Below are 17024 nucleotides of genomic sequence, written 5' to 3' on the forward strand. Positions count from 1 at the left end.
TGTCATATGAGGAGTGGTTGAAGATTTTGGGTCTGTACTCGATTAAGTTTAGAAGGCAGAGGGATTGTCTCCCAGAAACTTGCAGAATACTGAAGGACCTGGAAAGAGTGGATGTGAAGAAGATATTTCCATTAAAAAAAGTAAGTATCGTCTTCCAAGGATCTTTTAGCTTCAACTTCATTTACATATAAACAGTTGACTATTGCTATACAGGTTACATACGTAGATTAACTCAGGACCAGCTGACACAGGGAATAACTGAACCATGGCAAAGAGATATTGCATGGCTGCCAGTTACAGCCTACAATTCCATATCACAAAGCAGTATATTCAGCTTATTTCATTGCTTGCTGGTTTTGTGGTCAGGTTCATTGGGTGCTATACAAATCTTAAGCCGGAGACTGCACCTCTACATTCCCTTATAGATCTGATCCACATGATCAAGTAATCAATAAACTCTGCACAAAATATGAAAACCTTCACAGTTTGGAACTAATAATTCAAAATATATCTACACTTATCAGCAGGTGCTTAATGGATCTATAGCATACATGTTGTGATAAGGCTTCTGCCAATCTTTTGGATGTGACATTTTCTTATTAATATTTTAAAAAATAATACAGAGCTGTATTTTAAGATAAAGAAAATGAAAAGAATCACAAATGGTCCAGAATGCATTATGACCAATGAAGCTCCAGGCACAAAATTGGTAAAGCCTGCAAAAAATACAATACATATGCTGTGCTTGAAAATAACACTACTTTTCTTTGCCTACCTTGATTAAGGGAGGAAAGTGAAATAGATTCAAGTAGTCAAGGGTCAGTTTTTCAATTTCAGTCTGAAAGAGAGCACAGATGGGCCTGTTAACAGCAGGAAATCGCTTCCATCTTTGCAACAACTTTCACCTACATGTTAACAGTCAACATGTCAATTTACTAGAAAATATTTTATATGTAGTTCAGTTTTGACTACTGCAGTGTCTTATCCTTCAGAAATGAATGTTTCTTTTTAAAGCTATTTTAATCATTTTACTTTTGTATAATGATACATAAGGATAGGATTAGGTTATTCAGTCTATCCCCTTATTCTGTCAGAGAATACATAAATACCTGTAGCAAACCATTTCATTCATTCTGCATCTTGGTATTAATGCATTTCTTCTGAATTCCAAATTGCAATGAATTTTCTCTTAATGTATATTTGGAAACCTATTCTCCCTCTGTTGATATCAAAGATATTTTTTGCAGTGAGAGGGGTATAACCAGAAACTGAAACACCAACATTCAGTTTTTTCAGAAAATTGCACAACTAAACATTCCACACAGGAATGGAGTTTTTGCAGAATATTTTCGGGAATTATTAAGTAAGCTGAAATGTTAAGAAGAAAGATTAGAAGACAAGGATAGGATAACTGCATGTTTAGAAAAGAATGGCAAAATTAGGCATTAATGAAAAGGAAATGGTGTTTGACAAAGTTGTTAGTGTTTTTGTGAACATTTTACTCATTTCATAGACAAAAGAAAACAAGTGATTGCAGTGTACTTGGATTTTCAGAAGGATTTTAAGTTCCTAAACCGGGCCGGGGAGAGGTCTAGTAAACACATTTGGAGCGCATTTGGTGGGGGTCTGGCAGTGTGGGGGGGTGGTAATATGGATTGAAAAATGATTAATAAACAGAAATCTGTGATTAAGAATAAATAGATCATTCTCAGAGTAGCATGCTATTATTTGTGGGGTGCTGCAAGCATTGGTGCTTGATCCACAAATGTAAAAATCTGCACAAATTACATGGATGTGGTGTCTGTTTATAGTTTTTTTCCCCCCAAGCTTTCTGATGTCACCAGACTGCTGGGAATCTTAAATTACGAGGCAGGTGCAAGAAGACATCACAAAGGCCAGACATGGCAGCTGGTAAAAAAATGTGAATAAATATGAAATAGTTCACTTTGGCAGAACAAAAAGCAGAATATTTTGTAAAATGAGAGGGGTTGGGAAGTCTGGATGTCCAAAGAATTGTCCATAAGTCACATCACTAAAGGCTAGCATGCAGTTACAGCAATCAATTAGAAAGTGGAACAGAATATTGGCATTCATTTCAAGGGAATGAGAGTATGGAAAATGTCTTGCTCCAGCTATGTGGAGCCTTGGTGAGACTTCATCTTATGTACTGGGTACAGCTTTGGTCTCCTTATCTAAGGAAGGATGTTCTTGTCAAAGACAGAGCACAATGGAGGCTCTCCAGATTATTCCTCGTAGTGACAGGATTGTTTTATTAGGAGAAATTGAGAAAACTGCATCTGCATTCTGCAGAATTTTATAGAATGAGAGGTGATCTCATTGAAATTTACAAAATAAGATGTTTTCCCTGGCTGGAAAGTCACAATCACAACAGAAGTAGTCGTCCACTTAAGACTAAGATGAAGAGGAATTTTTTTTTCACTCAAGATGATGTTGAATCAATAGAATTCTCAACTCTACAGGGTTTTGGAATCTCAATAACTGAGCTGGTTTAGGATAGAAATTGTTAGGTTTCTAGAAACTAATGATGTTAAGGGATATGGGGAATGGGAATAGGGAGGGAAAATGACAAATCCAAAAAGACAGGGCAGCCTGAATAGATTGAAAGGCCTATTCAAATACCTTTGTCCCTGTAATAAAGCATGGATGTTGGAAATGCAAAATACAAATATAAAATACTGAAGTATTCAGTGCCGATATTAGGTATCAAAGAGAAAAAAAACCCTTCTAATTCTTGGCCTCCATCATCTGGGGAGTGCAGATATTCACCAATTTAATGTGTCTACTGATCAAGATTCTGAACCATTGCCTTTACAGTTTTTTTGCTTGAAACACTTGTCAGACAACAGCTGATCTTTCTTATTTTAATACCTTTAAATGAATGATATGTCCTTTGGATTGTATTCCCATGTCTTTCATATCTTGCTCTGCTAGCAAAAGTAACCTTCGTCCAGTGATGTGATGATTTTTAAACAATTCAGCATAGCCTTTCTCGCAACAATCCGTGTCACCTATGATCACAAAATCACAAAACCATATACCATCAGCAAAATTAACCAAAACCAAAACTCCAATGAGTAATGCAAAGAGACAACAATTTTTATTACCTTTATCTAATAGTTGTTGTATCCAAAAATACTGCACAGAAGAAATAAAATGGATGCAATTAGAATATAGGACAGGAGAAACATAAGTTCTAATATTGTATACCACTGTCCTGCATCTCCAAGCATTGGTGAGGACAGATAAATATCCAATGTTAATGCCAACTAAAGAAATTTGCCATGCAAAAAAATAACTTCTTTGGGAAAGTTAAGAAACATAGAATTCCTATCATGTAGAAACAGGCCATTCAGCCCATTGAGTCCACACTGACCCTCTGAAGAACAGCCCACCTAGACCTATGCCTGTGCAGTATCCCTACATGTACAGTGGCTAATCTACCCAGTTTACACCGCCCTTACAGATAACTTTAGTATGGCCAATCCATCTAACCTTCACATCTTTGGATATAATATGGTTAATTTTACATATTTTCTTTGCCAAAACAAATATTTAAACCTTGTTATGATAAATTATATTCCTAACTAATCTAGTTATCCATTAATCTTACTAGTCTTTGTCCTATATTATTCAATTTAACTGTTATAATACATCAAAGCTTTAATTTAAAAGATGCAACCATACGCTTACCACATCTTCTTCTGTCCAAGAATATATATCCAAGGATGGCAGCAACTGCATCACAAAAGCAAAGTATGAATATTACAATGTAATCATGTTCAAACTGATAAAATGGTTACAAATAAGAACTTACAGATGAAACAAAATTAAGGACATTATTATTTAAAAAATAATCTGTGGAACAAGGCTACTTATTAACTTTGTTGAAAAAATGAGTCCCATGCATATGTATCTCTGATTATTGCCCATCATAACATCATTTTATTTGTATTACTTGGCACTACCTTGTAATCATAATTCATATACATTATTCGATCATATGGTCTTCCTGTAATACACTTTCTTTAAAAGTTCACAGATCTACTATCTTAACTCCATGATATCAATTGTCATTTATTGTATTTCCAAATTTTTAACTACATTTGTTAAAACTAAGAAAGATATGACATCATTTAATTTTAGCAACATTTAATTCCACATAAACTCCATATAACTCTTGTACTAAACATAGTACCATCTCTTTAGTTAAATAATAAGTAATAGGGTGTCAGCTAGGATGGCTCGTTTGTGATGCACAGAGATGCCAGCAGTGTGGGTTCAATTCCTGCAGTTGTCATCTTAGCCAGTGACCCTTGGGTTAAACCACCAGTCATCCCTATGGTCTGGTAAGACTATGGCAACTTTACCTTGAAGTAATTAATTTAGCAATTTCTAGAACAAAATTTTTCTCAATGACAGAAAAATACTTCTAATAATCAATCTTGATATAGGAAAATGATGTATAGAAAATATTATTTTCAGTGATTTTGACACTGTTAATATTTAGAAACTTGTCCGAACATTTTTCACCAACTAATTGTTTTGTAAGGGTTTGAAAATGCATATAATTTCAATGCTTGGAGACATGAAAGTGAATAATTCCCAAATGCAAGGTCAAAATAAGTTAAGATGATCAGTATGGCACTTTGGTAACTTAACATAATTCTTAATTAATCAACAGTTATTTTGGTCACAGGAGATAATTAGGGGGGAGAAAAACCCTCCTTAATACACAATTGAGACTGACTTCCTAATTCAAATGTCAAAACTGCAAGTGACGTACAAAGGCCAGCCTGAATATTGTGCTAGTGTTAAAGCCACACTCTTACCAGCAGGTTTGTACAATTTGATTTATTCCTGTGTAAGAATTTTAGATATTATGGTGAGATTTATTTGAAATTGTGGGATGTTTTGAAAGCTAACAAATATAAGCATTGGTTTTCAATGCTTGTAGTTAAAATGAGAACAGGTAAAAGCAGACTTCACCTGATGCAGTCCTGCTGAACCGAGTACTTGCAATAATTTCTTCCTTATTTTAATTTAGAAAGTCATGTTTTCATGATGTGTATACTTTCAAAATATAAAAAATGGACTTCCACATCTTAGCAGAAAAATTGTCTCTTTTTAACCCTGGGCACGTGAAGGAAGCAGGGGAATATTGAGACTTGTTAACAAAAAATAGCAAAGGACAGGGAATATGTACTAATCACATTGTATTGATCGGTGTCATTAAGCGTAGAAGTCTTGTACTATTACGAAATGGTGCATGTGTTCATTGAAGGACAAAACTCTTTCAGCCACAATGCTTTGCATTGTAAGTTATAGTCTATAGTGAGATAGAAGTTAACATGTAACTTCTACATGATATTTAAGTATATCATAAAGTTAATAAAGTAAATATCATTTACGTAAGTATAGGCAGCATCTTCACTTCAATCTATCACTTTGTAATTCATCAAGATTTGCCTTTAAATTGTCTCAAGTGTACTAATGACTTATAACAAATATAGAAACACTGAAGGTTTCTGAGGTAGGTCAAAATCCACTGAAACAAAGAGAATTGTTTTGTGTTCTTGAGAAATTGTAACGTTAAAAGATAGAGAGATATTATATGCTAAACAATAATAATGCACACATGTAACTGTATGTCTTACCACATAGCTTCTGAATGCAAATTTTAATTTTGTTTGAATAAATGAATTAATAGCTGTTGGGCAGATTTTGTGATCATTTCATTTGATAGCTTCTGTGAAAACTCAAACAGGCAGCAGCCAGGTCACAGTAATAAATATTCTCCCACCTTCCCAAAAATAAAATTAGAATGGTCTCTCTTCACAATCCATAACTAGAGTACTATTCTACTCAAGATGGAATTTAATAGCCCAAAATAAACAGCAGAAATTTATGTGGTAAGTTGAGGATAACTTTTACTTGGTTTCACCACACTCAGCAATGCAAAAAGAACACAGATTTAGTCAGCATTAAAAATCTTTGCCTGCTGCCCTCAAAACACCACTCTGCTAGTGGCTATTTGAAAATAGTGAAGAGGGTTCAGAAATGAATGGAAGCAGTAATAATGGGCTACACTAGGTAAATGGAATTATCAATCATTGCAAATACAGGAGCACAGTGTGAAAAATGCACTTAATATCTTTGATAAAATGCAACTATAGCCATCTATACACACTCCAAAAATATTTCATTAACTGTGAACAAACAGGCTAGTGAAGGAAAAAAAACAATTTTAATCAGTTTTTTTAAAATCCTTCACATTGTGGCTTACATCTAAGGGGGACTCTAGTCATCCAGTTAATTGCATACATGTCTATGTCCATATATGGGTTTAGATATTTGGGATTCAGCTGTTCTTTAAACCCACCGACTCTTCCCCGCCCCACTGCCGAAAACCATGAATCCCCCAGCTCTACAACCCTCCACGATTCTGATTTCCTACACTATGGCCTCTGCCACCATTTCCTGTGTGGCCTTGGCCACTGGCATTATCTCCTAAACTTTTCCACCACTTCCTTTACAATCCTTAAAACACAGCTTTTGATTCAACTTTTAATCACCAGTCCAAATATTTCCTTTGAACTCGTTGCACTTTTTGCTGGTTGTCCTTTTGTGAAGCATCTTGAGACGCTTTGCTACATTTATGGTGGCACATAGAAACAAGTTGTTTGAGTTTTGTCATGGGTAACAGATAGAAAGAAGCCTCTTTCTGCAAGCAAAAGGCACTAAAACTAAATGGACTGCTAATTGCTAAAACTAACTCAGCAAAGACCAGATGGTGAATGTGAAGATTCTGTTCAGAACAGGTCAGTGTTACAGTAAGTACTAAGGGAGCTAAGCTGAAATTAAACTTAAATATGGAAAAATTGATGTTTTCCATGAACTTACAATAATTATGCTATTTCCAGTAGGTGGCACTCTCATCTATGAAGTATTCCACACTGACCACCACTACTCAAGGGTCCATATTTACTTAAATTAATTAATACTAAGATAACTATTATACTTTATTTTAGTCTTAAAACACTGGATAATGTAGTGATAAAGTTGAAACTGAAATATCATCTCAATTTCAAATAGAAGTGATCTGGGTGTTCATTAAAGACATTGTATATATAACACAGGTTTAATTTTTGTTGTTTGGTCCAAGACACCATTATTTCTAATGCAAAAAAAACTGATGATTATAAGGGACAACACCAATTACAATCATTGAATATTAAATATTGATTTTTATTTGAGTTAGGTATTTTGACACTGACTCTAACATAGAAAAATTTATATTCCCCCAATGTTTTTGCACATATCTTAAGAGAAAGAACGAAGTGGAAATTTAGAACAATTCTGTTGTTAGCATGTTAGCTGCTGTAGAAGACAAGTTAACAGCAATGATTTTGTGTAAATAACCTGTAGCAGAGCAAGTAGTAGAAGATGTTTTTATCATAAGAAAATTTAATCCCAAAATGGAGCAAGACTGTCTGTTAATCATTAGTCTGCTCAGTTATCAATTACATCAATCATTCAAGAATCTCAGAACACATATCCAAATACATTTGTTATTGATACTTTCAGTTTCATTTCAATGGATTTAAATTGGAAAATAATAATTAACTGCTAGCTACCTTTGCATTTGTAACAAAATACAACAGGAGAGATTTTTCTGACTTTAAACTAGGAGGGGAAGATTTTCCGGAATCTGTGTGTTCAGGCTAAAATGGCACATTGATTGACTTAAGTAGTCAGGAAGCAATACTTTGATTTCCAAATGGCAGGTTGAGGTACAGAGATAAAGTTAGTAGTGTGTTTTAAATTTTAAAAAACATCCATCTTTTGGGATCCGAAACTTTATGTTAATGGAAATGGATATGCAACTAACTAATGAAAAAGTTGCAACTGTGGTACAAAACCCCCCTGTTTGACCAATAGGCTCTTCAATAAATTACATGTAGATGAAATATTGAATTAGGTTTATTGTCACATGTACTTATATGAGAGCAGTGAAAAATTCACAAACTCACCACTCACGGCACCATTTTAGATACAAAATATCGACATACAAAATCCTAGGAATATATTAGAAAAACAAAGTAGTAAAATGAAAGTTCAGTAGTACAGTCCTTCACACAAACTGTGCTGGGCCTTAACCCCAGACCGCACCAAACTCAACCTGGCACTGCCTGTTCTCACTGCCACTGCAGATGCTGGAGACCTCACTTCCACATCAAGCGGATGTTCACCTGCACATCTTCTAATGTGGTATACCGTATCCACTGTTCCTGTTGTGCCCTCCTCTACATTGGGGAAACCAGGCGGATGCTTGGGGACTGCTTTGCGGAACACCTACACTTGGTTTGCACTAAACAACTGCACCTCCCAGTCGCGAACCATTTCAACACCCCCTCCCATTCCATAGATGACATGTCCATCCTGGGCCTCCTGCAGTGCCACAATGATGCCACCCGAAGGTCGCAGGAACAGCATCTCATCTTCTGCTTGGGAATCCTGCGGCCGAACGGTATCAACGTGGAGACAACAAGGTGTAGAGCTGGATGAACACAGCAGGCCAAGCAGCTTCAGAGGAGCATGTGGTCTTCATAAGCTTCAAAATCTCCCATCCCCCAACCGCATCCCAAACCCAGCCCAGCTCATCTCCACCCCCCTAACCTGTCCTTCCTCCCACCTATCCTCTTCTTCCACCTCAAGCCCCACCCCCATCTCCTACCTACTAACCTCATCCCGCCTCCTTGACCAGTCCATCCTGCCTAACTCCCCACCTACACTTAACTTTACTGGTTCCATCCCCGACTCTTCGACCTGTCGGTCTCCTCTCTACCTATCTTCTCCTCTATCCATCTTCGATCCGCCCTCCCCCCTCTCCCTATTTATTTCAGAATCCCCTTCCCTTCCCCCATTTCTGAAGAAGGGTCGAGACGTGAAATGTCAGCTTTCCTGCTCCTCTGATGCTGCTTGGCCTGCTGTGTTCATCCAGCTCTACATCTCGTTATCTCACTCTCCACCATGGACTGAGTGCTGTGCCCATTCTCCTCTGTGCTTCACGAACTCCCTCTCCACCAAAGGTAGATAGGTTAAAAAGTGAGAATTTAAAAAAAGTGAGAGAAGTGAAAAAGAAGTAAAAGCAAACGGAGGCTGCTGTGCTGCTACGCCATCGCTATCTTCAGGCCGAGCACTCCGATTGCTTATGAGAGATCCCAACGTCATCCTGGCTTAACATTTTCTTAAAATCATAAGAAGTAAACCAGTGCAAACTCCCAGACTCGAGGTGAAGCCCAGTGTAGACTCATCTGGCCCGTCTTCTTAATTTTCTTTCTCTGCTCTAGAAGGACCGTAATGTTGAACATTTAACTTTATTTCTTTATTTTTCTAACTTATACCTAAGATTTTGCACCTAAGATGGTGCCAGAGATGGCAGCTTTGTATACTTTCCATTGTACTCCTATACTTCAGTATGTGACAATAAAACCTAAATCTAATGATAACAAAATGTGAGGCTGGATGAACACAGCAGGCCCAGCAGCATCTCAGGAGCACAAAAGCTGACGTTTTGGGCCTAGACCCTTCATCAGAGAGGGGGATGGGGTGAGGGTTCTGGAATAAATAGGGAGAGAGGGGGAGGCGGACCAAAGATGGAGAGAAAAGAAGATAGGTGGAGAGAAGAGTATAGGTGGGGAGGTAGGGAGGGGATAGGTCAGTCCAGGGAAGACGGACAGGTCAAGGAGGTGGGATGAGGTTAGTAGGTAGGAGATGGAGGTGCAGCTTGGGGTGGGAGGAAGGGATGGGTGAGAGGAAGAACAGGTTAGGGAGGCAGAGACACGCTGGACTGGTTTTGGGATGCAGTGGGTGGAGGGGAAGAGCTGGGCTGGTTGTGTGGTGCAGTGGGGGGAGTGGTCGAACAGGGCTGGTTTTGGGATGCGGTGGGAGAAGGGGAGATTTTGAAGCTGGTGAAGTCCACATTGATACCATTGGGCTGCAGGGTTCCCAAGTGGAATATGAGTTGCTGTTCCTGCAACCTTTGGGTGGCATCACTGTAGCACTGCAGGAGGCCCAGGTGCAGAACACCTCCGTTCGGTTCGCAATAAACAACTGCACCTCCCAGTCACGAACCATTTCAACTCCCCCTCCCGTTCTTTAGATGACATGTCCATCATGGGCCTCCTGCAGTGCCACAGTGATGCCACCTGAAGGTTGCAGGAACAGCAACTCATATTCCACTTGGGAACCCTGCAGCCCAATGGTATCAATGTGGACTTCACCAGCTTCAAAATCTCCCCTTCCCCCACCGCATCCCAAAACCAGCCCAGTTCGACCTCTTCCCCCCACTGCACCACACAACCAGCCCAGCTCTTCCCCTCCACCCACTGCATCCAAAACCAGTCCAGCCTGTCTCTGCCTCCCTAACCTGTTCTTCCTCTCACCCATCCCTTCCTCTCACCCCAAGCTGCACCTCCATCTCCTACCTACTAACCTCATCCCACCTCCTTGACCTGTCCGTCTTCCCTGGACTGGCCTATCCCCTCCCTACCTCCGCACCTATACTCTCCTCTCCACCTTCGGTCCGCCTCCCCTTCTCTCCCTATTTATTCCAGAACCCTCACCCCACCCCCTCTCTGATGAAGGGTCTAGGCCCGAAACATCAGCTTTTGTGCTCCTGAGATGCTGCTGGGTCTGCTGTGTTCATCCAGCCTCACATTTTGTTATCTTGGATTCTTCAGCATCTGCAGTTCCCATTATCACTAATTCTAATGATGTTAGTTTATCCTACATTTCACCAATGAGAAGCTTTCCAGCTGCAAAATTGAATATGTTTTGGATGCATATTACTGGAACTCCAAATTTTTGTTATAATCAGATGCCTAAAGGCAAAAGAGAGAGAGTGTGGAGTGGTGCACAATTCCAGTCCTGACTTGTAGAATGACATGTTGTCGATGAAATCACAGCAAGGTCAATTGAACTACTCTGTGGAATGCAAATATCAGAAATTTCGGCAGGTTGTACAGTGAATCTGTAAACAGAAACAACCTTTCTTTTCAGTTAATTTAAGTGGGAGATCTGTTCAAATATTTTAAACATTGGAGAAGTTAAAAGGTTCAACATGCTTTTGATGATATTTTTGATTAACCACATGTAGAGAGCAATGAAAGAAGTTTGAATCACAAAGAAACCTGTGTTCATGTTACTCAGATTTTACTCCCCCATTAAACTCTGTAGCTCGCTACTAAATGGCCAGAGCATTCTAATTGCTTATGTGATGTCCCAAGGTCATCTGGCTAAACTTGTTCTTAAAATCACAAGTGGTAAACCAGCGTGGATTCCCAGCTTTGAGGTAAAGCCCAGCGCAGGCCCAAATTGAAGCCCAGTGTGTCTGCTCCATCTACTTTTATCATTTTTCTCTCTTTCTTTGCTTTAAAAGTATTGTAATGCTGAACTCTTAACTTCATTTCTTTATTTTTCTGATTTATACCCCAAATTTTCTCCCAGGCACCTATATACCTAAGACGAGGCTGAAAATGGCATCTTTATACACTTCTATTGTACTCCTGCTCCCCTCTACTGAGTGCGTGACAATAAAACTTAATTCTAATTCAAGCGAAGAAAATTTCTTCCTATAGTTTCAGAAATAATTCCACTCACTTGGCTCAACATCAGCAATTATTTAGAGCTCTGGCCACAAGAATAAGTTACATCAGGGACACCAGAAAATGTTTAATACAATGAATGAAATGAAATAAGAAATTTACCATTCAGGATTTATACCCCTTAACAAAAACAGAAATTGCCCAAAAAGATCAGCAGGTCTGGCAGATCTGAGGAAAGGTCACCAACCGTAAATGTTAACTCTGATTTCTCTTCACAGGTGCTGCTAGACCTGCTGGGCTTTTCCAGCAATTTCTGTTTTTATTTTTGATTTACAGCATCCACAGTTCTTTTAGATTTTACTCCCTATAAAGGTCAGTTAAGTTTTAATTATATGCAACTAAAATTGGGTTTGAGGATCAATTTCTCTTTAGCTTGGCCACAGTCTTCATTTCTTTGTTACTTGCTGCAAATATAAGGTTAGCTCTAAGTACCGATACTAGATTAAGATAAAAGCTTTGAACAAATATGTGTAAAAATATGATAAAATAGTAATAATTAGATGTTGAGTATCCAATTGCCAGCAAGATATTTGTAATGGTTAACGTTCCAAACAAATATATTGGCTAAACAATACACTCAATTAATGTTCACACAAAATTAAATGCAAAGGATCCAAGTTATCTATGTTAGAGCAGCCAAAATGTTTGTTTTACATTAGAATGGTGAGTTCAGGTCTCAAAAAAAATGGCTGAAACACAATTTGGAGTCATAAATGCTAATTTGTAGTAATAGAATGCAGGTCTCTATTCCACTAACTAGGAAGGAGACCAGGTTCTCATGGAGAAGCATCTAGAATATGTAAAGCAGGATAGATTTAATAGCCGAATACTGAGTAGAAGTGAAAGTAGCATAAACAGTATTGGAAGACAGACATACAAAATATTTTCTTTCAAAACACTACTCTGAAGGAAAGAGAACCCAGACAATTGTAAATAAGCTACTAAATTAAGTTTATTGAAAAAAAAGAAATAGAAAATAGGTAACACACAACACAGAAAAGATGCCCACATCAAAACAGCCTTCAATACTGTAAATAATCTCAAACTTTGTATAAATATTTTCAGGTCTTATAAAAATGAACTCTAGTAATGAAAAGCAGGTATTGAAAAACTTTACTTACAATTATCTTTAACTTTTTTACTTTTTAAACTTTAAAACATTTTTTTTTCACGAATGGCTGCACCAGTGTTTTCAGTGTTTAGATTGATATTCCAACAAAATAACAATGCTTCAATTTCAGCCATGCATACAAATTATGCTGAATAAAGTACTCTAAGCTCACAGCATAAATAAGGCACTAAGCTGGATATATTAATGTTTGTATTGCTTAGAACTGCTGTGGAAAACAACATTCAGTTCACTAAGTTAATACAATTGGTTGCTTTAAAAATGTTCAAAAGCTTTATGAGCTGAAATTTAATTACTATCATATGACCAGTGATCAAAATCCATTGTCATATTGATTTTTTTTCCCTTTCTGACACAAGTTGATTTGGAAGAATTCTGCTTGGCTTGCATATCTATCTGAATCCCAGACTGCATGACAGGTCCTGCTAGGTTCATAGACAGGATATTGCCAAAACCACTCATCATTTTCTGCAGACTTTCGTTCATGCCATCTACCTCCCCGTTACTGGCAGCTGTGATCTGACATGACATCTCTGTACTGTTTGACTCCTCTGTCTTAGACTCATAGAAAGACTCTTCAGAAAACCTTGCAGTAAGAGGTAAGAAAGGCTAAGTAAAAAGAGGAGAGAAAGAGCACAGATGAACATAACAGCAAAAAAAATTAAATATCAGCATTGGAGAATATTTAGAAAAAGCACAAATTGATTTGTTTTTAAGTTTGTGATTAGTCACCATACATGCAGCAGTTCTTACTCTTCCAAAAATGTCCTCCTCCACATTTAATGGGTAATATGACAAGCCAGCCAACTTAATTGGGAGAGCTCTGGTGTGATGATGATTAAATGAGAGCCCTTACATTTACTAAAATCTTCTCTAGATAATGTTAAAGAACCAACATGTACGTTGTCGTTATTTGTGCAGTCTGGGACTTGTACAATTTGTGAAACTAAGGCTTTGGACGGTTGAATCTTTTCAATTGCTAAAGTGATGCAAAGCTAAAAATGTTTTATCAAATGCTGTGGCCAGTGGTAGAATAGGGGCAAAATTACTTTTCATCATTTGCAGGAATATCACATCATGGAGTCAGAAGAAAACACGAAGAAATTGAAGTGATGTCTCCATAAAGCATAGGAAACAGAAAGTTTCCAGAGCTTGAATGTCTATACTTTGCCCCATATTTGCTGGTAAAATAGATTATCCATCATATGTGCAGGAGAACATATGAATCGTTGTCACATATTTTTTACGTGTGTGATAAATAATTTTTGAAGCGTGGTAAAATGTGAATAATAGTTGTAGCATTAAAAAAAACATATGTAATGATATGGCTGTGAATACTCACAGGAGCACTGGACTGCTCCACCAACTTTTGCTCCCACATTTTCAAACGTCTTTCTCGTTCCTTCAACTCCTGTTCCTTTGTGCTCAGATCTCGTTCCAGTTTCTTTAGTCTTTCTAAAGTGGCTTCTATCTCACATCTGTAGGAAACAATCACAGCACTTGCTAATGAGAACAAATTGTTTTGGATTCCTACTTAAATCCTAATTAAATTTCACTGACTTTCCAGATGATCAGAACAAATACTGGGCTGATGCCACAATATTTTTAATTACACAAGTGCTAAATATTGATAAATATGTAAACATTTTCTTTTAAAATGACACCATGGTTTATATTGAAACAGGCTTGTAACAGAAACTTTGCATGGAGGTTTTCCCAGTGTCACTGCTGGATGATTACCACAATTGGGACAGGCAGTCTGTATTGGCCATAATCCCCTAGCCTTTTCATGGTATTATTGTGAACCAAACACATGGCCACCTCAGACTATTTCTAAACAAGAATTTTAAAGCACAAAATGGTAAACAAGGATAAACAAATCAATGTACATCACTTAAGGATACATGGTAATTCATCATAATACATGTTTCCTTTAAACAAAGAAGTATATCTACAAATATGTAAATTTATGGCACAAACAGTTCAGTTACTTCTATAAATTTTGTGGGGAATTCCATATTTTGCACAATGCATTTCTTTATTTTGCTATCCTATTTTGCCCATTATCCACCTTCTAGCAAAAGTATTTTCCAGTGTTTTATTGAAAAAGTGTTGCTTTTAAAACATACATATTGCTGAACAACACACCCAGCAACTCCTCAAAGCTTCCATGCTCCACAATAGTCATTTCTGCTATCACGTTTCAGGTAAACTCTACCACTCGTAGCATTTCTTGCACAACGTCTACTTCCAGGCATTGTTTTGTGGATGAATACTTTAGAAAAGCTGCATTTGGTCTTTGCAGGCTTGGTAGTGCTGTGTCAAGTCCACCCAAAACTGGCAAATTCTCTGACAGCAGGGGAAAATGAAGTCGCCACTGGGGACATTTGAACCTATCCTTCTCCTCCTTTTATCTATCATACTGGCCCTTTAGGCAGTCTCAAAGGTCCCAGTTGCACTTCTAACGTAGCATCTCCAGGAACCGTGGTCTGTGGCTGATGTTTTCCACAGTGGGTCAACATGTCACAAAGGAAGAGACTTCAACAATTCCTCAAATTTTTTTGCCTGGAGCCCTTCTGTTCCATTTACCAGTGGACAGTTCTCCAAACAACACTCTTGGGTAGGCAACTATTGTTTATCCAGACAAATGTGGCACCCTGCCACCATCTTCCATCCACCCAACACGGCTGGTCTCGCAGGAGGATAGCCTCAATACTGGTGATTTTGGCTGCTTCCAGGACCTCAATGTTAATGATGTGACCCTGTCAGCAGACCCTGAGGATGTCACAGAGACAGCATTAATGGAAGTGCTCTAAAAGGTGTACAAGCCAGTCATAAAGGGCCCATGACTCAGCATCACTGCAAGTCTGACTGCCTGAGGGTCAAGAGTACACAGACATGAGCGAAAAAAATTTCACGCACGAGTTCCTCTTGTGTATTCGTTAGTGCCTAAAGATGCCAGAGATTGAAAAGATGTCCACCAGTCTGGAAGCAGGTGTGAACTATCACCTTAATTCTTCCCTTGCCTTCTACGGTGACATGCTAGTGATGATGGTGAATAGGGCCTGGACTGGTACACATCTGTTTTTCAGATCTGTAGATTTGGAAGGGATTCGAGAAGTCGCTGTCATGTTTGTTTATAATGATTCTCATGAAGCTGCTGCATCATAGCCAGGAACTTGGGAAGGCATGTACATTAAGATTTTCCAACGTTTAGCTCTGCTTACATTGTTTGTTGTGTTGGTGAGATGTGAAGAAGTGGCATATAGACCCTTTGTTTCACTCAGATCTTACCTCTTGTATTTGTCTGAGCAGTATCTTAGGGTTCTTCTGTTGCTGGTGAACCTGCACTTGCTCTCTGGGAGGCTTCTTTCTGCTGTTTAGAAGTATTCCAGCCAGGATCTTCCTAGCAACAAAAAGGGGGATGATCCCACTGTTGTTACAGCAACCTGACCTCTGTTTTTTGTTTGTACACAATGATGATAATGGCATAACGAAGATTCTGTAGGATACTGCCCTGCTCCCAGCAGGCCATGGAAACCTCACTGAGCTTGATATATAGGGTACTGTCACCATGCTTCAAGGCTTCAGGTGGAATTCTGTTGACTCCAGAGTTTTGTTGCTCTTCATCTGTTTGATAACTGTCACAGTTTTCTCTAGAGCGGCAGCACATCAAGGTTTCTGAAGAAGGGTCCAGAGCCAAAACGTCAGCCTTCCTGCTCCTCTGATGCTGCCTGGCCTGCTGTGTTCATCCAGTTTTACATCCTGTTATCTTAGCACATCAAGGTTGTTGTTGGATGCAATCGATGGCAGTCTCATGTACTATGTACTTGGTGCTGAAAAACATTTCAAAGTGCCCCGACAAGCAAACCAGAACCGACTTCTGATCCTCCCATCAGTGCTCCTCAGGGGGTTTTGGGTTTGATATGCTGGTGCATCAATTTCAGAGCTCCATAGAAGCTTCTTAGGTTACCAGTAACAGTGTGCCATTGAGTTTTTTCCACAACATAATCCACCAGCCATTTTGGAAGTTCCTCCATTTACCCTGAAGTGTGCTGTGTGCTTGATGGCTGACCCATGTGTGCCTGAAAAGCTGGCCTTTTCATTGATCACAGGTCTTGGATTTCATTGTCATTTTCATCAAACTGATCCCTATTCTCCCTGGTGCTGATTCTGATGACCTCATTGGAAGTAAACAATGGTGTAGC

The 17024-nt window shown here is 38.4% G+C and overlaps 1 protein-coding gene across 9 annotated transcripts in view; it reads right to left on the minus strand.

Moving 5' to 3' along the window:
* The window catches only part of LOC125454110 (mitogen-activated protein kinase kinase kinase 20-like), a 125138-nt gene that overhangs the window by 42198 nt on the left and 65916 nt on the right, over positions 1-17024 (minus strand). For 8 of the 9 annotated variants that reach the window (XM_048534477.2, XM_048534482.2, XM_059647217.1 and 5 more), the window contains 5 exons: positions 14159-14294; positions 3712-3756; positions 3126-3156; positions 2890-3029; positions 776-838 (listed from right to left, as the gene is read on the minus strand). In XM_048534477.2, the coding sequence (XP_048390434.2) occupies positions 776-838; positions 2890-3029; positions 3126-3156; positions 3712-3756; positions 14159-14294 (415 nt within the window). Of the gene's footprint in view, positions 1-775; positions 839-2889; positions 3030-3125; positions 3157-3711; positions 3757-12621; positions 13426-14158; positions 14295-17024 lie in introns of those variants that run through there. The other variant, XM_059647220.1, reaches the window with a different exon arrangement.

Source organism: Stegostoma tigrinum, chromosome 7 (assembly GCF_030684315.1).
Source record: "Stegostoma tigrinum isolate sSteTig4 chromosome 7, sSteTig4.hap1, whole genome shotgun sequence".
NCBI lineage: Eukaryota > Metazoa > Chordata > Chondrichthyes > Orectolobiformes > Stegostomatidae > Stegostoma > Stegostoma tigrinum.